The sequence below is a fragment of the Ziziphus jujuba genome, chromosome 1 (genome assembly GCF_031755915.1).
Source record: "Ziziphus jujuba cultivar Dongzao chromosome 1, ASM3175591v1".
NCBI lineage: Eukaryota > Viridiplantae > Streptophyta > Magnoliopsida > Rosales > Rhamnaceae > Ziziphus > Ziziphus jujuba.
In genome coordinates, this window is record NC_083379.1 from 42,004,641 (window position 1) to 42,027,997 (window position 23,357).

At 33.3% G+C, this 23,357-nt stretch overlaps 2 protein-coding genes across 3 annotated transcripts; both read right to left on the bottom strand.

Moving 5' to 3' along the window:
• Positions 1-791: 791 nt before the first annotated feature.
• On the bottom strand, positions 792-9,269 carry LOC107403488 (GBF-interacting protein 1-like). 2 transcript variants are annotated; one of them, XM_016010377.4, is made up of 10 exons: positions 8,830-9,269; positions 7,665-7,708; positions 6,865-6,991; positions 6,218-6,350; positions 4,413-4,996; positions 3,618-3,954; positions 3,039-3,306; positions 2,737-2,832; positions 1,939-2,391; positions 792-1,271 (listed from the first exon to the last, which is right to left on the bottom strand). In XM_016010377.4, exons 1-10 carry the CDS (start codon positions 9,002-9,004, stop codon positions 930-932), a joined length of 2,559 nt encoding a protein of 852 aa, XP_015865863.3. In that variant the 5' UTR covers positions 9,005-9,269; the 3' UTR covers positions 792-929. The 2 variants fall into 2 exon arrangements, with proteins under 2 accessions (XP_015865863.3, XP_015865871.3); XM_016010385.4 differs by having other exon boundaries at positions 2,737-2,829; positions 8,830-9,268.
• A 3,222-nt stretch (positions 9,270-12,491) lies between these two features.
• Positions 12,492-17,643, bottom strand: LOC107403439 (protein Brevis radix-like 2). Its single transcript, XM_016010330.4, has 5 exons — positions 16,935-17,643; positions 16,241-16,617; positions 14,550-14,685; positions 13,693-14,084; positions 12,492-12,869 (listed from the first exon to the last, which is right to left on the bottom strand). The coding sequence occupies exons 1-5, from the start codon at positions 17,055-17,057 to the stop codon at positions 12,791-12,793; spliced, it is 1,107 nt and encodes a 368-aa protein (XP_015865816.2). The 5' UTR covers positions 17,058-17,643; the 3' UTR covers positions 12,492-12,790.
• Positions 17,644-23,357: the final 5,714 nt, after the last annotated feature.

A 23,357-nucleotide genomic window follows, 5' to 3' on the forward strand; every position in this document is an offset into this window, starting at 1 on the left:
CAATCTGTCAGAACCTACACTTTACACTTACACGTGCAACCTCCAACCTTTGCTTCATTTGATAGTCTCCCTCATTTCTGTTCCTCTATATCATCATCAAAAGTTTTTTTTTTTTTTTTTTAAATGTATTTAGCAAAAGAAGATGAATTTTTTTTTTTTTTTTTTTTTTTTTACATAATCGGATAATATGGTCTTACAATCCATTATGTTCATAATGGATGTTTTATTCTATACCTGCATGACATTGTGCGACTTGATTAAAAATCGTTTTAAGTTCACATTGTCTAATTTTAAACAAATTTTCAACATTCTCTAAATTGAACTCTTCTTCAACTACCATTCTAAATTTTACATTCTTTCACAACTTGCAAGTGGATTTAGATCCTTTACATTCATTTCCCTTGTAATAGAGGATCTCAATTTAGTTTTAGTATTAATAAATTGAAAATTTTCTAACACAATTAGTGGGGTGTTAGCTTCCATTTAGACTAGATTTATACCTCGCGCAGAGATCATCAATCCGTTGCCCAGTCTCCTTTGTTATGTCAAAACATAAATAAATAAATCCCTTTGATGTCCTTTAAAAAGAAAAATCAATCTGCGTGAGCAACTCAAGAGTAAAATTTCAGAGCTGTTAGAACCCAAAAATCCTTGTATAAACCCCCCACACATTGTGCATACGGTTTTGTGAGATGTGAAGGTGAAACTAAACAGCTACCAAATGGACAAGATAATTTTCAGCCTCCCCCAACACCACCATCCAAAAAAATAAAAATAAAAAGACAGGATGATTGAAAACTAAAGGCCGGATGATGCATTAATAAAATTATGTGTCAATTCATTTCACCGGTAAAGAAAGAGAGACCCTTCTATAGCTAACTCCAGTCCCTTACAACGAAGTGAGGTTAGATTCACATTCACATTCTTTTTCAGAAGTTTGTTGTCCAGTTGAGATGGCTCAATTGAGGCTGCTGATATGCACCGACCTGTGCCCCAGGAGCAGCTGCTGCTACCCCAACTCCAACATTACCGCCCATTGCCGGGCCCAAATGGTGTGGATTGGCAATTGCTGCGGGCTGTGGAGGAGGATGATACAAACCTGGGAATTGCATGTGGGAAGACTGTGCTGCAGCTGCATTGAAGGAAGCGTGACCGGTGTGAGACGGCAAATAAGCAGCGTGAGGCGTTTGCCCAGGCATGTTGTAATATGGAGTGGATTGCAATCCTGGGATCTCCCTTGGGTTCTGAATCCAAATCTCTGATGTCTCAGCCTGTCATGTCAAACATTTAAATAACAAAGGTTAAAATCACACCAAATTGTAGTTTAATTCTTCATGCTAGTCATACGAACTTGTATCACAATAATTGGGGAGCAAATATGCTACAGCATAACATTATCTATTAAATCGGTTGTGCCAGGAATTTTACTACATCAATTAAGTATTTGACACAAAGAATAGAATGTTGAAGATATTTTATTATAGCCATATCATAGTAGCATGCATAGGATTCATTATTTTTCAAACGAACTATTATTCAACCATATGGCAGACATGCTGATGAGATAATCAGCCTGAAAGTTAAAAACAATTTAAATATATTGCTTTCTCAGCCATAAGTCACACTTTCGGTTTTCTATGATTCTATCTTTTACTCCTTTGCCAAAACAATGATGAAACAATGATAACTTATCCTTCTTTTCACTAGACTTGACAATGGATACACATCCTACTAAAAGCGTAATTAGATGTGATATAACATCTCAAAGTCATTATTTAGGCCCCAGGTTACACTTATTGGAAGTAAAAGTCCCTTACATTCTGCTTAAGTATCATATCCAAGCAATCAACTCAGGCCAATGCACTTCGAAAGTTTTAATAGTAGAAAGGTATTTTCATTTTGTCCATAAATCTTTGCACATAAGGGTAAACTTCTCACCTGAGGACTTGGAACATAAAGATTGCCATCTTTATACTTGATTCGAGATGAATCTTCAAGCCCAGTGGCACCCCCAACAACACCAGGTGCATTGATAGCATACCCATTTGGATTACTGAAATTTCCAAACCCTGTAGGACTGCCAGCAGGAACAGGCTTAAACTGCGGAACTCCATACTTGAGGCTGTTAGCATTTAGATGAGTACCACCTCCGGGCATCAGTACGTAACTGTTGCCACTGGATGGGTGAGGATAGGCAGGGTTACTAGAAAAGCCAGGCATGGCCATTGGCGGAACATAAACTGGTGAAACGAACTGTCGATATGGCATAAGATTTGCGAAATGAGAAACATGAACTTGCGGATACATCTGTGCCACAGGAGGTTGTTGCTGCTGGTGTACCATGGCAATGGTTGATGCAGGGCTGCTATTGGCATTGTGTGAACTCAAGCCCTACAGTCAAACAGAGTAAATAGAGTAAGTTTCAAATTAGAAAAACAATACATAAACGTCATAAACTGATGCTCAATCGAAAAAGAAACAAAAAACAATAGTATTTTCAGTTGTAGTTGTCCATGTAAAAGGCTCTGAATGCACATATAGATATAACACGCATGAATAAACCGCATATGATATATACAAACATCATTACAGATACAATACACCTTACTATGCAATCTAAACTTTTAGCTTAACAATCAATAAACATGACTACAAAAAAGCTAATGGCAATAGACAAGCTCGACCTATTCTACAAAACTCAAACTCCATGTCACCATGCTGGATAACTCAGCTTACCTCCTGAGGAGATATTAGGCCTTGACCTCTTAAAGTTTCATCCATTGTCGGTCTAAAATAAGGAATGTCATAACCAGTCTGGGGATCATAAGCCTGCTAGCAAACCAACAAGAATCAGAAACATTCAGCCACAAGTTAAGAACAGAAACGCCATATTAAAAAAATAAAAAATAATAAAAAAGTGTTTTTTAAGGGAAGTCACACATTTGCACAACCAAACAATACATCAAGTGAAGTACTTCATGGGGATCAAAATTTGGCTCAGAAACTGAACTGTCATACAACATGGAGAATAAACTCACCGAAAAACCTGGTAATTCTGGAGGAACTTGCTGATGCGACTCTGAAGGAGCATAGGATGGACTGTTATCTCGAACCAATCCAATATCTCCATAACTGTCCAAATTCTGAGGACTTGAGGACTCATTCTTATCAGTCAATTGCTGATCGGATGCTGCAGCTGATGGCGGGGAATCAGATCCAGAATTCATAACTTGGTCTTCAAGAGAATCTACCAGCTTGCTGCCTGAAGCATCATCATTGGAAGACTCCGGAATCGAAGCCGATAAACTGCACAACATTCAGAAATAAGTTAAAACATTATGCCACAGATCTTATAACCTATTTTGCTTTATTAAATATTAAATAAATATTTAATGTGTAAATGTATCATAAATGCCAACAATTGATGACAAATTCTTTTGACCTTCATATATTCTATGCTAATGGTAGGAACTCAACCAATCATTCCTGTACATGTAGGTTCCAGACAAATACAATTGAATAAATTCATGCATTCAAACTTTCCAATATTCTTCTTTCAGTTACCAAATTATAACATCCCAAAAGATGGATAATTATTTCAAAAAAGTAACACCAACCTGGCCACAGGTTCCCCATTTGATTCCTCCATTGATCCTGTTTGAAATCCATTAACTAGATTCCTAGCAGAATCAAACTCCACCCCTATGCTACCAAAGGTCAGCCGACAACGATCAGTCTCAGGGACTCTAATATGCTTCGCAATTATGACATTCTGATTCTCATATATGTTTACTCGTGAAAGCTTATCTTGCATCTTAGCTGCTTCAGTCGCCAAATCTTTAGAATCATGAGCAGGAGGTGAAACAGATATAGTAGGTGTTCCAATCACTCCAGGGCTACTAACACTTGGTTTTTGGCTTGATTTAGGTTTCCACTCCTTGTTAGGCTGGGAAGCTGCACAAAATCCCATTGTTGTCAGTATGAATGAAAGGGTATATTTAAAAAAAGAAAATCCAAATTTTATTGAACCAAGGATAGTAACTAAATGTGAAAAAACAAAAGAAAAGACCTTCAACAATTCAATAAAATTACTCCTTTAAAACTGCATAACTTTGAGCTTCTTATATAATGTTGTCGTGCTAGCAGCTTGTGTAATGGGTTCTACATAGCCCAAATTGGGTACACACAAAATCCCACACGCAACAAAATGAAAACCAAATGGAAGCTACTACAGAGCTTTCCCTCGTAAACTTAAGGCTTTTCGCTAAAAAATTTGTAATGCAAGGCTTTTAAAAATATAATTCAAAACATTAACTTGGACCATATTATAACACAGCTTCTCCTATATTTGAGCCATAATTTCCACTTAACAATGTTTCTCAAAAGACAGTTTGTTTCGCGTTTAATTATACCTTTCTGATGCCCCACTGGCTGTTGATGTTGCCTGCTATTATACTGACTACCAAGGAAGGATCTGCTCACTGGCGTTCCAGGCATAACAGATTCAGAAGCTTGACTAAGTTGATCATTTTTAGAAACAGTGTTAAAAGACCGAAAAGATTCTGTAGAACCATCGCCTCCCAAAAGTGAATTTGACAAAGAACCACTTGGTATAGATGACTTGGAGTCAGAAGACTGCCGACGAACACCCACCACCCCAACCTCACGCTTAATAGCTCCAATAGCAGCAGAAGATCTGGAATCAGGAGATGGCACATGGACAGGATCAGTGGAAGAGGAATACACCCCAATAGTAGAACTACTTGACGCCACAACTGCAAAATGTGGTTGAGAGGTGTTTGCCTTCCCTGCTTGTACTCGTGAAGCTGCATTTGAAACTGTAGTAAGCCGCTTCTCTTCAAATGCCTCTTTTCTAACCATGCCACCGGAACTAGCACCTTGAGCAATTCTAAATTGAGAATCAAATAACTCCTTCGAAGGTTGAGATGAAATTTCACCACCAGAGGGCTTTTGACTGCCTGAACTTCCTGCTGGACTGACAGGAGTAAAACGGCAAATATCAATGTCTTGCCAGAACAATAACATATCTTTGCACAGTTTTCCAACCAAAAGAAATCAACGCAAAAGGAAAATGCAAAATTGTGAGAATAGCACAAACTGACCCCTGAAATTGAAGGCTTTATAAAAAGTGGTCTCTAACAACACCTTTAAAATGATCATCTCTACCATCAAATGAAACTCAGTTTCCTTGAGGTCCCAGCTTAGCCTAAATAAATATCAAAAGGGTTATTTTCTGTATTGGTCTTATAAGAATATGGTTTTTTTTTAATTTATTAATGGAGGGTGAACACAAAAGGCTCCATTTAAGTTCCCTCATTGCTTCTGCCTTCTCATTTCTTGTTTACCCAAAATCCTTTTTAGAAGCATTCCATGTGAAGATCAAATTCATCAAATGCTACAGGTTGCAAAAATAACTCACCCTTGTATCAGTTATAGAGCCAGATTTTAACAAGAAAAGCGTCAAATTTAGGAAAAAGCCAAGCTCACTGGAAATTAGCCCTACAATGTCAACCTTGAAAAAGCTTACTATTTTCCAGGCACCAGTAATTATAAACATTATCACATTATTCAGCATAGATTACAGCTACCTTGAGGATTTTTTGACTGGTTCCTCAAAGAATCAGGAAACATGCAAATTTTTCTCTAAACCGAAAAGACCATTTTTGATGTTTTCTGCATTAAGCAATCCGAAAACTTTTCTCTAAACAATCCTAGATTGGTTTGTTGTTACAATTTGTGAATTAACTGGCTTGCATACTCTCCAAATCCAAATTCATACTTCACTACCAAAGCAAGATAAAACACCTTTTACATCGTAACAATGTAGCTCATACCTTTTACATCATAACAATGTAGCTCATCTAACCTTGCTTTTTCTAGTATTATTCATATATGTAAACAATAATAAATATATCCATACTACAATACTAGAAATATCTAAACGAATAAGGCATACTCTAATACTACATGGCTTCTTAGTTGCAAACAGATAATATCTAGATAATATATATATATATATATTACATTTTATCACAGTTTTGACAATCTGGTGTTCTTAAATAGAACTCTTTGATTCACAGGAACAACCCATTAAATTTTTTATCGTTAATATTTGATAACATTCAGTTAAGCATAACCTTACCAACCAAGTACCATAAAAAAAAATTAACACACTAACAAAAAGAAAAATACATACCCCTTTCCAGAAACACTCGATTTCACTTTCTCATTGACAGATTTTGGACGTTGTGGTGAAGCAGACTTCAATTCTCTGCTCACATTTCGGTTCACTCTATTGTCTCTCACAACACGGAACTCTTTGCTGACTCCTGCATGTAGTAGGGTATGAATGATCACTAGCAATAAAATGAACATAAGACATAGCAACATATGCCAATGAAATAAATTATAGAAAACATGCTGTCAGGAATTTCCATGCAAATATAACAGACAGAATGTACTGTCATACAAAATGACCAAGCTCAATTAGCTGAACTTCATGGAACATAATGCCCAAAAAAGATTCTTAAATGTACATAATGTCTGAAATACAAGCCACAACACAAGGTTTAAGAGTATGCCTTGAAGACCTTAATTAGAACCAATGTTGACCAAGTCATAAAATTTGACCATGCTACTCATCCTACTTAACCACAATCTAATAATCAGGTTACACAAGGTTTTAGCTTCCAATCAACCACTGTGTGAAGACCTTGAACACCATGTTGCGGCAAAATTACACAGTTTTAGACCAATTGCAAGAATGTTACTTTTTCTAAAAGAAACAGAAAGTAAAATGCACCAAGCAAAACATAAAATGAACTTCTAACATATCTGAATTACCAGGTAATACATTTCGAGCATAAGCTCCTTTACGAACATTACGATCAGAATACGTATTTGTTTGCATTCCTTGACCCACACTCTCAGAATATCTTCTAGGATCCGCAGAGCCCTCATGTCCCATATTCTAAGACCAAAAGTACATGTTAGTAAAAGTTAAAACATTACCTTGGAAAAGTTCAACAAAAGTTAATGCCAATACAAATAAACACAATTAATATTTAACAACAAAAAAGAACCCAGACATCTTCCATAACTGATGACATAATGATGCAAACAAGCAAAGCCAGCTTATTTGTTGAACAGTTAGGTACTATGAAAGTTTTTATCTCTTATTTCCCCTGTTTCTCCTTACTGTTTATCCATCACAAAAACTATAGGCTCTAACCATTTTTTTAAACTAAAAATGAAAGAAGCACATATGTTTATTTGCCAAATATAGTATGGTTCAAGCATCTAACATGCGGTCAAAGCTTGCATTGTTTCCTCCCATATCAAGTAGCCATAGTCGTTAAGCAAGAAAAAAACTGCTTAGGATCAAAGCATGCATACTCTAGGAAAATAAAGAAATAGTCTAAACTGACAGCTTATAGCATAAAAAGCCATGATGTCAAAAGCATTTTATCCACAAACACATTTTAGCTAAGACCATCAAGGAATGCACTTAAAATTTGCGTTATTATTTAAACGAGGTATTTATTACAATAACAACGCCGCACTAATAGTTGGAAGGCACAAGGATATATAATAATTATCCAAATCATAACATGAAAAAAATAGTAATAAAATATCAGACATACCTCTTTTTTCTTGTCTCTTTTTCTCTTCACCTCATGAAATGTATCTGCGTAATAACAAGTATACCCATAATAAGAAAACTTCATCTCCATATTAATTAAAAGCCATCATAATATTTTTAAAAATAATAATAATAAAGAGAACTCCATATTTCAATATAATAAAAGGTATATTATACAATTTGCAGAATGGAATAACAAATAAGAAATTTCTTCCTTGATAAGAAATTTATAGTGGAAGAAAGGTGAGAAAAATGAAGAGGAACATGTTCATAACAATATCCAACAAAATAGAAGCACAAGATAATTAAGCTATCACTACATCAAAATATCTGCTAAGCAATCTATGAATACGAGCACAACAATAAATGAAATAAAACTTAACCACTAAGACTGCTAGCAAAAGCCCACCTAACTTGGGAACTTCCAAACATGAACACAAGCATTCCAAAGAAAGCCAATTGTTCTAAGCATTAGAATCACAATCGCACAAAGACAAATTACACATATGGTTTCTTCAGCATAACAACTAATCTAGGAATACAGAATAATTCAAATTTAAAATTTCAGTAAATAGGCATCTTCACCAACTGAATTTATGGTCATTTTGTCTTCCTTCTTCTTCTTCTTCTTCTTTTTTTTTTTTTTTTTTTGGGGGGGGGGGGGGGATGACGATGGCTTTCCAAATAAAAATCAGGCTTCAAAAGTAAATATTCAGTCAGCCATAAACCAAAAACCAAACAGCAGTCAAAGTAAAGTTTTCATAAAAAACCTAAATAGAGCAAACTGAACTTATTTCATTATTCAGGGGCATTATGAACAAAGTTCAGACATTTAACCACAACCCATATGGCTATTTCAACCCAAAACTTTGAAACCAAAAGAAGAAAAATTTAGAGGTGAGGTACCTCAATACACACAAGTATAATTATGGCAGTCCATAAACCAACCCCTAGTTCAACATTAGTATTGAAAACCCAAACACATTACCAAACGACCTCAGTAACCTCAATACTCACAATAGCATCGTCAATATCCAAACCAAACACTTCCTCAACTCAAAAATATGCGGAAACCAGAAAAACCCATTATCTAAAACAACACGAAAAAGCCGTAAACAGAGAAGAAAATTCAGGAAAAAAACAGTCCACAGCAGTACGAATCCCACCTTGGTTGAGCAATTTCTGGGCGGTTTCATTAGGATCCATATTCGTTTCTTTGAGTGCCCAATATATATCAATATCAGAGTGATTACCCACTATCTCTTTGATGGATTGTATGGTTTTGCGCACTCCCGCTGAGAGTATCTGTGTCCCACCTTCGACTCGCAAGCCAGAGACCATCTCTCACTCTATTTTTCCAGGGGGGGGGGGGGGAAAAAAAAAAAAAAAAAAAAAACAAACCCAAACTAAACGGACCCAATATGTGTAAATTTTTTTATATGAATAAAATTTTATATCTATTGCTAGGAATCAAAACCCAAACGCTGGGAGAGAGGATAAGAGAGAAACGAGGCTAGGGTTTTGCTTAGCATCGGCACATAGAGAGAGAAAGTAAAGAGAGAGGGAGTGAGGTGGGGGAGCGAGGGTTTTGAAAACGTTATTACCACTAAGAGACTTTTGGGGTCAAATTCTTTGAATTTTGGAAACGCTGATTTGCCCTCGATGTTTAAACTAAATTGCGGGAATACCTTTCATGTTATTAGGAAATACAGTTAATGTGGATTGGGATTGAGATTAGCAAAACCCTAACCCAATGGATATGCTCATAACCCACCACGGGGTCCGCATACGATTTGTTATTTTCCTTAAATAAATAAATCATGTATTTCATTTTTTAAAAAGAAAATTAATAATCATATTTTACCACGTAAAAACTAAAGTAATTAAGTAAATAATTTTTTTATTAATGAATACTAATTAAGAATAAATTAAAAGTACCTTCTATTAAAGTATGAATTCTTGTTAAATTTTGAAGGAAAAACAGAAATAAGTTTTATAACTACACTTGATAATATAAATCTCTCCACTCAATAAAAAATTAATAATAAATAGAAAAAAAAAAGATCTCAATGCAGAAATAATGTCGTCATCTTAGTAATTATTTTCTTATCATTTTAGCAATTGTTATTTTATAATTGTCAATTATGACAATTTATTGTTTTTTTATAATTAGGAAAGTGGTAGAATAGTAATTTTTATTTTATTTTATTTTTTGGAAAGGGTGAAATATTAACTTGTCCAAGAAGTTTTTTCTTTTTCTTTTTTTAACCTTTTTGTTAAAAAATTTCAAATTGTACTCTTTTTTACCAAAAAAATAGTGCTCTTTTTTTTTTTTTTTTCGGTGTCACTTTGTGGGTATTTTGGTATACAACAAAATTAAGTGACTTTATTAGCTCCATTATTTTTATTTTATTATTATTATTATTATTATTTTTTTGCATTAGATCCAAATAAAAGTTATAATTGATCCCAAAAAAAAAAAAAAAGTTATAATTCTACTATCATTGTCAACAAGTTGAGACGTATTACATTTACCTTGTTATAAATTTTATTTAAAAAAAAAAAAAAGCAAAAAAAAGTACATTTCACATGCAACTTTATTTTGGTTTTCCATAAACGCATCTACCCAAAGCGGTCGGTTTAAAATGCTATGAGTCAATAATTATATGTTCCAGTTCCAATTTCATGTCCATGTGTGACTCAAAACTAAGTTTTGAAAATATAGTTGACAACATTAATATATAGTTGACAACATTAACAAACATCAAACATATGATAAAAGAAAATTTAATGTTACTATCACTTGCCTTTTAAGTCGTCAAATAAGATTTGGGCTTACCTCATCTTCAGATCTAGGTGGGTTTCCATTTTATCAAATTATATATAAATAAAATTTGATATGTATTGCTTGGAATCAAAACCCAAACGTTTGCAGAGAGGATAAGAGAGAAACAAGGTTAGGGTTTTGCTTAGCATCCACACAACTGAGAGAAAGTAAAGCAAAGATAGAGAGAGAGAGAGAGAGAGAGAGAGATGGTGGAGCGAGGACAAAGCGACTTTCGGGGCAAATTCTTTGAATTTTGGAAACGTTGATTTGCCCTCGATGCTTAAAGTAAATTGCGGGAATACCTAAATACAGTTATAATGACCCTAACCCAACCAAATGGATTTACTCATAACCTACCACCCGGGAGGGGCCCACATTTTTATTTGATATTTTTCTCTTAAATAAATAAATCATATATTTTCATATTTCAAAAAAAATTAAAATTAAAATTAATAATCATATTTTACCATGTAAAAAAAATTTTAATTAAATTAATTATTTTATTAATGAATAATAATTAAGAACCAATTAAAAATATCTTCTAGTAAAGTATGAATTCTTGTCATTTTTTGAAGGAATAACTGAAATAGTTTATGGCTACTATTTTATAATACAAATCTGTCCACCAAATCTGGCTACTATGGAAATAATTTTATTATTATTTCCTTGTCATTTTAGCAATTGTTATTTTATAATTGTTATTTCTTTGCCATTTTAGCGATTGTTATTTTATAATTGTCAATTCTGTATGACAATTTATTGATTTTATATAATTAGGAAAGTGGTAGAATAATAACTTTCTTTTTTTCTTTTTTCTTTTTTTCCTTTTTTTGGTTGGGAAGGGTAGAATAATAACTTGTCGAACAAGTTTTTCTTCTTTTGTTTATTTTCCTTGTGCCTTTTTGTTAAAAAATTTGAAATAGTGATTTTTTTAAATATTAAAATATTTATTAAATTTAGTTAGCAAATAATAGATATTAAAATATTATTGATTAATATATTCGAATTATATATATAAATAAATTACTAAATAGATACATGATTTTAATAAATAAATTAATTCAATAATATTATATTTTTGATAAATAAATTTAATGATCATTGTATTATGGTAACTCTAAATTTTTTTTTAAATAGTGCTCCTTTTTTCTTTTTGTCACTTTCTGGTTATTTTGGTATATAACAAAATTAAGTGACTTTATTAGCTCCAAATATATATATATATATATATATAATTTGTTTTGTATTAGCTCCAAATAAAAAGTTACAATTTATAAAAAATAAAAAAGCTGTAATTCTACAATCATTTTCAGTAAGTTTTTTACGATCATTTTCAATAAGTTGAGACGTACTACATTTACCTTGTTAATTTTTTTTTTTTAAAGAAATTATATTTCGCTCAAAACTTTATTTTGGTTTTCTTTTTCTTTTTTTCCTTTTTTTTTTTCTGTTTTTGATGAATAAGAATTTCTTGGGCTTTTTTTTTTTTTTTTCTCTCCAAAAAAAAATTGTTGGTTTTTCAAATATTTATTAAAATAACAATTAATGATTTGGGGCAGGCTCGGTACTTGCCCAACCACCAAAAGCCCATTCCAGCTGACAGATTTGATTTTTGAATCATTTGGCACAGAAAGGGCATGCATACATGTCCAATGCTTTTTAAGTGCCCGAATTCTAAATTTCTTAACCATGTCAAGGTCTTTCAAGTAAAATACATGAAAGCAACCATTTATGCAACAAAAACTTTTTCAGAGAAAATTCTCTCTCACATGTGCAGTGAAATTTCCATACATATTATAAGTGGCTGGTGAAGCATATATTTTGCTTAAGGAAGAAGTAAACCATTGCAGGACAGCAACTTTATGAATACAGACCCAATCTACGGAATGAATCAATGCTCACCTCATCCAGCTTAGGTTAGCAAATGACAAGAACATTCCACTGCAATGAATAAAAACAATTCTTAAAGAGGAAAAGTAAAAAGTAAAAGACAGTTCGAGATTAAGAATAAAGAGAGACGAGTTTGTCGCTATAAAATTAAATTTCATTTGTCACCGGTTAACATTTCCAGCATCTTGACTTCATTTTTCCCGCACCCACTCCACAGAAACCAACACTTACATATTATCCACCAATAAAGGAAAAGAACAAAGGGGGAAAAAAAAATCCACAATTCTCAAAAGATATATTTAACCAGAAGTAAGGTGATCAGAGTTGATCTATGATTGCTTTGTTGTCTTAACATTCACATGTGAAGAGGAAGCATAATTTGAGCTCCATTATCACGAAGATACGCCCATTCACAAGTATTGTTCTTGTATCCTGGCTTTATTCTCTTCCCACCACAACCTTGCATGCATTTCCCCGAACCTTTCTCGGCTGCAGAAAATAGAACAAATTATTATCCAAGCCAACTTGACCGTACTTGCAATTGCTTCACAAGAGGTTTAAAGTTTGAGTTATCAAAGTAGAAAAAACAGGGGCTATGCCAGTAGAGGAGTGTGTTTGTGGGGGGCATAATATCACCGTTGGGACAAGTAGAGCATAATATTTTATTAAGACAATTGAAGAAGCTTCATGTTCCATGATGGGATCAGAAGAACCATCTTCACAAGTCAAACAAAACTAATTAGAGCTTAACTATAACATGAATATCAATCAGGGACAATTTTGAAACCTTGGAAGCTGGTTGCATTCATTTGTACTGAAGAGTCATCAAATTCCAAGGCAGGAAGCAAATTCCCCAGCTAATGTTTTCAAAATGTTAAATGCTTTGTGGATTAAATTTTAACCCAGTAACCAAACAAACTTAGAAAAGGGGTGAGATTCATATTAAATGTTAGATAGAAAAATAACCAACTGTAAATGCTAATGAAAATGATAAATCATCTTAAAGTGAACACCCCTACTTATAATGCCTAATTGAAAAGGATGAAAAGGAAGCAGTATTTGCCAGGGTAGGTCTATCACTCATGGGATGTTGTTTGCAGAATAATCTCTCATCTTCGGCGGATTTGTGTTTAAGTACTTCACATGTAGGCCCAAAAAACAGCAAAAGATTGTGCATATCAGCGAAATTTGGTTTCTGATTTAGAAATTAACGAACAGAACACCCAACAATTAATATAACAGAGAAGCACCAAATAACACCGTATATAATAATTTCAAAATCCCACTATCATCCACACTGTAACCTACTAACCTGAATCTGACACGTCTAAGCTCCCGAGCACCGCCTGGCAGTGCTCTGATAGTGATGTAGACTCCTGGTTCATCCTGTTCAACCCATTCAGTCTCCATGTCACTGGCATTACTGATTGAAAGCTCTCCTGAACGATCTGCATCCCTTGATGAACTAGTCCTTACAGAACCATCAACTGATGATGTCTCAGTCTTCACCCCACTAATGCTAGATAGTTTAGGGGTTGAAGCTAGACCCCCTGCATCATAGTAATTACGGGATTGCATTGGGTGCTGGTCAAGTGAATCTGAAGAAGAGTAGCCCATCCCCATTGGGCGGAAGTTGCGGGGTAGGCGCTCTTTGCTCAGAGGAGGAGTTGCAGGGCTGTCTCTAGCAGATTCTATCTTTGGGCTCTGAAAGATAATGGAAAACACTTTTAACACCCAAAAACGTTTAAGGCCACAGATTTTTCACCAAAATATTTCAAATTAGTCTATAGGATCTTGAGGTGCCAATCCATCCAGTAATGGATCATTCCCATATTTAATAGTAGACAAACAAAATAATTGTGGAGATTCCAAATTCTCATAATGAAGAATAAAATGAAAAGAAAGACATACAGAGAAAGATACTAAACACATCTCCCCAAAGAGGTTGGTTTTAAATGCTAAATATCTATAAAATGCTATGAGTCGGTAATTCTATGTTCCAATGTCATGTCCATGTCTGACTCAAACTAGGTTTGACGATTTATTCAACAACATTAACAAGCATCAACATATGATTAAAAAAAAGAAAAAGAAAAATTAATGTGGCTATCAGTTGCCTTAAGCAGTCAACAACAAAGTTTTTGAGTGGAAAATAAGATTTGAGCTTACCTCATCTTCAGATCTAGGTGGGGTTGGAAGAGGGACTGCTTGGCGATTGAACCTCTGAACATTGTATAATTCCATGACCTTGTCATAATTTTCTGCCCACCACCTTTGAGCTTGCCATTTATTAAATAGTTCACGGCTGACCAAATTTTGAAAACAATCATTAGCAAAACCACCGATCTCCTACTAGAAAAATGCCCCAAGTACTTTCACCGCATTAAAATTTAAAGCTTAGGATATCAGAATCAGTTTTTGAATAATTCAAGAGAAGTTATTCAACAAAATCATATAATTATACATGTTAACATCTTATTAATAGTTTAACTCAGCTCAAGTCAACATGCACGGATTACTGTGATCAATTTCTTCAACATTATATACTATTTTTCAGATCCCTTCCGTCCCGACTGCTTATCAGACCTTGTCTTCTAATTCTCAACTGAAGCAAGCAAATTAGTAAAACATTCACCCAAGTAAAATGATTTAAACTACAGATAGGTTAAACGTATGAACGACCATAAATGCTAATTATTAACACCCATATTCAACTGGTAAACATAATAGATGATAATGGTTCCAGTGGATAATTGGATGAAGCTAAATTATGATATCAGAATCAATTTTATGCAAATTTAACTCAGAACTCCTACGATGGATAATAACTAAAGATGACTAAATGAATGCAATAGTTTTGAGATTCTAAACAGAAAGGCGTCATGTAGAAGTAGAAAGCATAGTTTTGAGATTCTAAACAGAAAAGGGGTCATGTAGAAGTAGAAAGCGCTGTATGCTTTGTAGAACTTCTGGTTCCATAGAATAGTGAATGGCAGTTAAAATGCAAAAAGAGCATGCTTGCATAATTGAAAAATAGTTTTGAGATTCTAAACAGTACATTACATTGTCACCTCCGCTGCATGGTGCAGATGATGTAAATTCTATTCATGACAAAAGGCACCATCATACCGGTATCCATACATACTTGGAACAAAAAAACTTGGATATACATACTTGGAACAGAAATTCTCTTTAGTGCTTAAAACGTTGATCAATCCAACATTCTACTGCCTTTAAAAGGATTCTGCATAACCAAAGTCCCAAGACAGTATAAAACCTAGTCACACCATTGCCTAAATAACTTATCAAAAGCAGGGGAACTAAAATATCCCAGTTGATTTCAATTAGGGCAATAAAATTATTGTTTTTATTGTATGAGTTTCAATTATAGACAAGGAAGAAAAGAGAACCTTGTTGACTCCACCATTATTTACAAGGAAATACAGAAAAGCTGTAACCCATATAGACCCCTCCTTTAGTCCATGCCTGTATTTAAGACCCACAGAGAGGGCTATCCACCGTACAGGTGAATATGAAAAGTAAAAACTCCACGTGCAATTTCCCAACCACAGTCTACTCATACTGTCAAAGACCTAAATACAGAGGCCAAAATATGGCAAAGGTTTAACCCCTAAAATTCGAGTTAAACCCATATTCAAAATTTTCCAATTTTCAGATGAGGATAATAGAAAAGCTCCAATCATAAAAAGACAAAGTCCAAACTTGACTAAAACCCTAATTACCCCCATTACCACTATTTTTACACTGTCACTACCAAATCACAAAACATGTGACACAACACTCAAAGCAGATCGGAATCTCCACAATCAGATCAATAAACAAAAAATAAAAAAAAGTACCTGAAACGAATCCGCTTGAGATCATTCCCACCCTGAGGCAATGAAATAAAGGTAATGAGCACACCAGGCTCCACTTGAGCAACCCATTCTTTTGGCTCATCTTCTTCCATGAACACAACCGACTCGGTTCTTCCGCTCACCGAAGCTGGTGTTCCTTCCCCACTTGAAAGCGCTTTTAATCTCGCTTCCATTTCCTTTCCCCACACCCTCGGCGTGGAGTTTGAGCTCCCTGTTCGCCGGTACACACAGTGGAACCTCGCCGAGTCCGACGCGGCATCGGATTCCGAGAAATTCCGATTCCGATTATCATTCGATGATCCCGAGCACGGTTTGCAGTTCTTATAGACTCCCGAGGCCTTCAATGCCATGTCTTTAATCTGAAAAAAAACAAAAACAAAAACAACCACACCCCAAAATCAGTTTTAGAATAATTCAATTCCTTTCCACTGTATTATCTACGAATATTGAGAATGCAACTGGAAGTGGAAACTTCAACATCTGTTTGGCTTCTAAGAAACTGAAGGAAAAAAATTAGAGAAAATAGAAGCTGGGTGTTTTACCTATTTACCAAAAGGTTGACAAACTATACCAATCAAACAAATCAAATTGGGGTCAAATAAAGTGGAATTCAAATCCTTTCTCGTCCCACATTTTCACGCAAAACCAAACAAAAGCCGAGGAAGAGCACCATTACCTGAGCAGTGAGAGTCTTGATGGCTTGCTTAGTCTTGGGAGTGCCGACGACTCCATCTTCATCTTCTTGGTGGGGCAGAGATCCATTGTTGAGCTGCTTCGAGCGCGCTATACACGTCAACATCTCCAAGTCCCTATTAAAAACCCAAAAAAATAAAAAAAAAATCCGTACCACCAAACGTACGGATCAGAGACTTGGCATAAACACAATCAGAAACCGAAACAAGCTGAAGATCTCCTTTCTACTCGAATTTGATCAAAAACCCACCATGGAAATTGACAACCAACAAAGAGAAAAGTAGAAAAGAACAAAGCTTGAGATAGTTTGGTGGTGCTTACAAATAGAAAATAATAATAAAAAAATAACCAGTGGGTTGAAGAAAGAAAAAGTCAGTCAGAGAGGAAGAGGTGGTGAAGTGACCGTTAATGACGGAATTAGGTCAGGCCAAGAACCGATTTTGTGAGGATGTTTTGGATCCAAAATGGCTTTAAAATTAAAACCCCATTTCATATTTATGTTTTTCTTTTATTTTTTTCTTTTTTTTTTTTATTAAAAAAGAATTAGAGAGAGACACAGAAAGAAAGAGGAGACGCTGAGAAGAAAATGCCAGTTAAAATGAGTAAGAAACACACTCTCTCTCTCTCTCTCTCTCTCTCTCTCTCTCTCTCACTCTCACTCTTTTTCTAATTTTCTCTTTATTGGGACATTGAGATTTGGGCAAACAATTTTGCTAGTGGTACTGCCAAGCTAATAGGCAAAGGAGGGCGTGTGTGGGCTGTGGGGGTGAATTGGTTTGGCCATGTGTGTGCGCGATCGACCAGCTGGTTTGTCTTTTGTGGGGGCTTGAGCCACCTGCGCCACCCTACAGGATCTTGTGGAGCAAACACTAAATAAAAAATTTTACTTTTCTTTTCTTTTTTTCTCTATTTAATATTTAATATATTTATAACTTAATATTATCAGTGATGAATATTTATGATGTAATTATTGAGCCTGTATATTTTGGTAATCCCCTGTCTATTGCAGTAAATGTTGGCGGGACAACACTGCTAGAAAAGTTACAAGTAAAAATGCTTTAGGGTACAAAAGCATTTCCTAATATACTTAGAAAAATCATAAATGTGTAAACAAATTTGAAAACATTGACAACTATTGGAAATCATGATTTGTGAATCCAAATATACATAAATTTTGGAAGCTAAACTTAAAAGTTAATGGAGCAAATTTTAAATTTTGAAAATGCAGCCCAAAAAATAAATAAATAAATAAAAGAGGTTAAAAAATAAAAAGAGAGGACATGGTTATTATTTTTCACTTTGGAGGTGATTGGACAGACATATTTTGCAGTCCTGAGCTAAAACAGCACGAGTACCCTACAGTGGTGAACATGGCCAAAATAAAAACATACATTGAAAAGAAGATTTTGACTTTTGTTGGAATGGATTGCGAAGCAAACTTTCTGAACACCTAAATCTAGTTTGTGCAATTTTGGGAGTGAAATGCCAGACTCTGTTTCCTCTCAAAAGACGTTATCCATTTTAAAAAAACCACTGCTTTTACAGCCAAAACACACACAATAAAAAGCATATTTTCAATTTCTGCTAGAAAATCATCTAATTTTCTTTAGCAATTGGGAAAATCACAATTGCAGAGATAGAGCACTTTGTCACGTGAACTACCACTTGCTTTCTTTTTATATGGGGATCATGTATGGAAAGCAATGAATTTTGCTCTTACATGTTTGGAGAAACCTATTGGTCTACACTAATCAGTTCCCAGTTCCCACTTTTTCACTCTTTTTTTTTTTTTTAATTGAGATTTTAGTTTTTGGGGATCAAACTTAAAGCTTTGGCACATTTAATAATTTTTTATGATTTTATAATTTTAAAAAAAAAAATTTGTTTAACAAAATTAGCATTCAAATTGATGGCTTTAATATATATGGGCACATAACATAGTACAAGTAATAATGTGTCACTAAGCTGTCTAGATTTTATGCAATCTTTTATGTAATCAAAAAGCCAAAGAACAACCGGGCATTCTTTGAGTGGACCATGGATACCCCAATATGATGAATCGTGGATTAATTATTTGCATTTTTTCCCGGGAAACAAACACCTTGGTCATGACCTTCAATCTTTCATTAGTTCACATGTAGGATATAGCAATGTTGGGGAAGATATTAATCTTAGTAGGACCCTCTACCATACTGTGATTGTTTTCCCCCAAATGATTTTACTGCTACTGGTTATTGTACTCCTTGTTTCCAATGTACACACAAGTTTCTCCATCGTGCAATCTTTTGACTGTTATTTTTTTACTTTTGATTTTTTTTTGTTTTTTTATCCCAACCCATAATATATAACATATAAAAAAACAAATTAAAAAAAAAAAAAAAAAAAAAGGTCTTTGTCTTCCTTATAACCTGGAGACCAGTGTTTTGTCAAGTTTCAAGTAAAAGGTCAAAATTTTTTGTTTTCGACCCCTCTGGGAAATGAGAGGACAACGCTGCCAAAAAACAAAAGAAAGTAATGTAGACCAAGTTGTTGGTATGCAGACAAAGGAAAATAAAAACGAACAGTACAACGACTGCTTTCATTTCTATGAGGTTGTGTCAAATTTGGTGGAAAGGAAAAATTGTTTTATCTTTTGAAAACTAAAACGATAAATAGGAATTAGAGCAACAGTTTGTAATAGAATTAATTTCATCTAACTCTTTCATGACTTAAATACAATTTAATCTTTAAATATCAAAAATATTTTCTACCCCTCATATTGGTTTAAAATTTGATCATTTATAATATTTTCATCTACACTTATTTAAAGGATTTTAATGTAATTAGCGTAAAATGTACACTTGTAATATAATGGATATTTAATAAAATTCCTAGTTTAAAAAGAAAAATAAAAGAATCTATCTAATAACTTTTATTGGAATTTTTGTTGACATATTTTGGACAAATTTTAGCCTGTGGACATGGTGGCCTAATTTTCAATGGATGGTGCCTTAACTTATACATGTATAAAAGTGGGTGACTGAAAATTGGATGAATTTGCCCATAATAGCAACTCTTAGGTTATAAAATAAAACATAAATCTTCCTTTTTTTTTTAATTAAAATATTTTTTTACAAAGCAAGCAAAGCTTAAGGTCCATTTGAAAATGTTTTGATACAAATTACATTTCATTTAAATAATGATTATTAAAAAATCATCTAATTAGTATTTATTCTAAAATCAACAAGTAAACAAATTTTCTAAAATAAAATCAATAAAAATACGCTATAGAAAGGGCCTGTAGCCAATTTGTAGCATTTGTATTGTCTATGAACAAATTGCTCTCAATTATCCAAAAATAAATCTAATAATTTTTGTATTGTCTATGAACAAATTATCCAAAAAGTCAAATGTAGTGAAGAAAAACAAGAGAGAGAGAGAGAGAGAGAGAGAGAGGTGATATATATATATATATATATATTTTTAAGATGAGGATATAGGTTAGGAAAAAAAAAAAAAGGAAAGAAAAGTGACATAAGGTGATAAAATTTGAGTGTATGATAGTGAATCATGGTGTTCAAGGGTACAATTATGCTTTTTGGAGAGGAGAAAAGGACATGCTGTCCCAATGTTCCTTTTGTTTATTTCTTACTATATCGACAACCAGCTCCTTTAGCAAAATTCTTTGACAATTGTTGCTATACTCTCTTCTAATCATATAATTTTCCACGACTTTGAATTTATGTGCACCTTCAATTTTTTAACCACTCAATAGCTTATTCTTTTTGAGAAAAAAAAAAAAATATATATATATATATAGAAAATTGATCTTATTGGAATTACATCCCAATAAACATTAAAAAATAAAAATAAAACATTTGTCTTATCCATTTTTCAGTCTATCTTTCTCTGTCGGTAGTTCATTATTTAAATGTTAAATAAATAAAATAAAACTGAACAGTTCGATTAAAAATAAATTAATATTTTTAAAAGCAAAGTGAAATGAGAATGTAAAAGATTTAATAAAATATAATTAAGCAATATAAAATATAGCATTTCAAAACAAAGAAAAGGAAACAAACACAGCAAATGACAAAAAGATTGTCTTTTTCTTTCTTTCTTTCTTTTTTTTTGTTTCTCTGGGTACTCACTTTCCCACGAGACCATCACTCTTTCGAATATTTTAGTGAGAGAAAAGATTTGGCATAATTCTCAGGTTAATTATTCGGAAATATTAATGAAAAATGAAAATCAGAATAAAAATTTATTGATAAATTTTTGCAATTAGTCAAAATAAAAAAGAGAGAGAGAGAGAGAGAGAGAGAGAGAGAGGGAGAAGAGTAAGACCGCCTTTTTTCACGCGCGAAGGAGAATGATGATCGCGCGAGGACTCGTGTCCCCAAAAAAGCTGGGCCCCGCATATGACAAACAAAGGTGGGTGTGGCCCACAAAAGCGCCTCTTCCTAGACTCACCCCGGACGATCCTCCCCCAAAAAGTAACTCCTCGTCTCCACTCTCACCATCTCTCTCTCTCTCTCTCTCTCTCTCTATTCCTCTTACATCTCACTCAACTGTTTGGCAACACGGCTCAACCTGTCCTTTCAAACTTCAATTTCCTGCCAATCCGCTATGAATTGAATTATCCAAAGTTTATAAAATTCCACATAATTTTATTATTAAAATAAGAATGCCCACTGTATTTGTCCATACATGGTACTATATATAGTCAAACGACATTATACATACAAGAATCTGTGTTCGATCTTTTTATGTTTCATAAATTCAACTTGGGGGATCATCCACTAAGATATGTTGTTTTAACTTTTATATGTTTTTCTTCTTCTTCTTCTTCTTCTTAGACTTCTTTTAGTTCTTCTGTCATGATTTTCCATTAAGCATGCTTTTAAATGAATTACCCACTTCGTAATATAATATATTCTCTTGTATTTATACTGATTATTTTGACTTTCTTCAAAAAAAAAAAAAAAATGGATGCTAACTATTAAAATGGGGCCACAAAGGGTAGAAAAATATTATGGTTTATGTTTTGTCTCACATTAGAATAATGAATGGAAGCAAAATGATTTATACACCGAACAAACATTGCGGAGTGGAACCTTATTATCACCAGCTACATTATTGTGATGCTTTTCTTTAAGGTGACAACCACCAGCATTCCTTTCCAAAGTGGAAAGTTCAAGTTTTTCTTCACAATACAGCCTACCTGTAGAGTATATTGTAGGTAAAGCCCCCTTCTTTCTCTCCTTGCAAACGAAGTATATATGTGGCAATATATATATATATATATATATACACACAGTTAAGCTATCAAGATATATTTAATTTTTTAAATTCTATATGAGTAAATTTAATCATTTAAAACTGTTGAATTATATATCATTAAAAATATGTAATCTAATAATTTTAAATAATTAAATCCATTTTTAAGTTGAAGATATCTTCATTTGAATACAATTATATATAAGCTTATAATGAATCCTTTATTAGGTCAATTTAATAATATTATTAAATATTTTAATTTAATTGATGAATATGATAGATTTACTTTTTGAAATTAATTTCAAAATTTTGATTTTATATATTTTTAGTATAATACATAACTAACCATATATATATATATAATTGTTATTTTGTAACAATTATATAAATGATACCTCAATACTTTAAAACTGAAAACCTAATTGAAGATATAGAATTTTATATATTTGTTATGCTATTATAACTTGAGAGATAATTCATAAGAAATCAAATCTGTACACATGCACGCAGTTTGGGTGACTGTCTTATATGCACGCAGTTGGGCTGTCTTTAGAGATTTAAGTATGGGTTCTTGTGCTTTCCACCTGAGTATCCTTTTGTATATTCAAATGTAAACTTTGCCTTATAATGTAGTTATATATGTATATATGCTTTGCTTGAAGTGTTCGAGATCGTACTGTAGGTGATAAAGTAGTCTCAGTGCCTAATAAAGCTTGTCCTAACTCTAGAAAGGCACAACAAAGAATGTACTTTTGGCTTTGTGTTTATTTTCTACATAAAACTAGCACGTTACCTTTAAAGTTAAGGACTTTGCATGTCTAATAATGCTGATCCTATATTTTTTAACTACTGTTAGCAAATTTCTTTCGGCCCCACAGTTACGTGCAAAGTCGAGCACTACCATATTATTTAATACTGTTTTACCCCAAAAAAAAAAAACAAAAAAAAAAAACAAAAAACAAAAAAAAAAAAAAAACAAAAACAAAATTCTTTAATACCGTTTCGAATGTTGAATAAATTATTGCCCTCCATAAGATAATTTTATTTATTAGTATTATTTTTTTAACATAATCATTGTTTTTTTGTTTGATAGATATTTTTTTTGGAGCTCAAAAGAAGTGATCCAAGCTTAACATTGACAGGAATT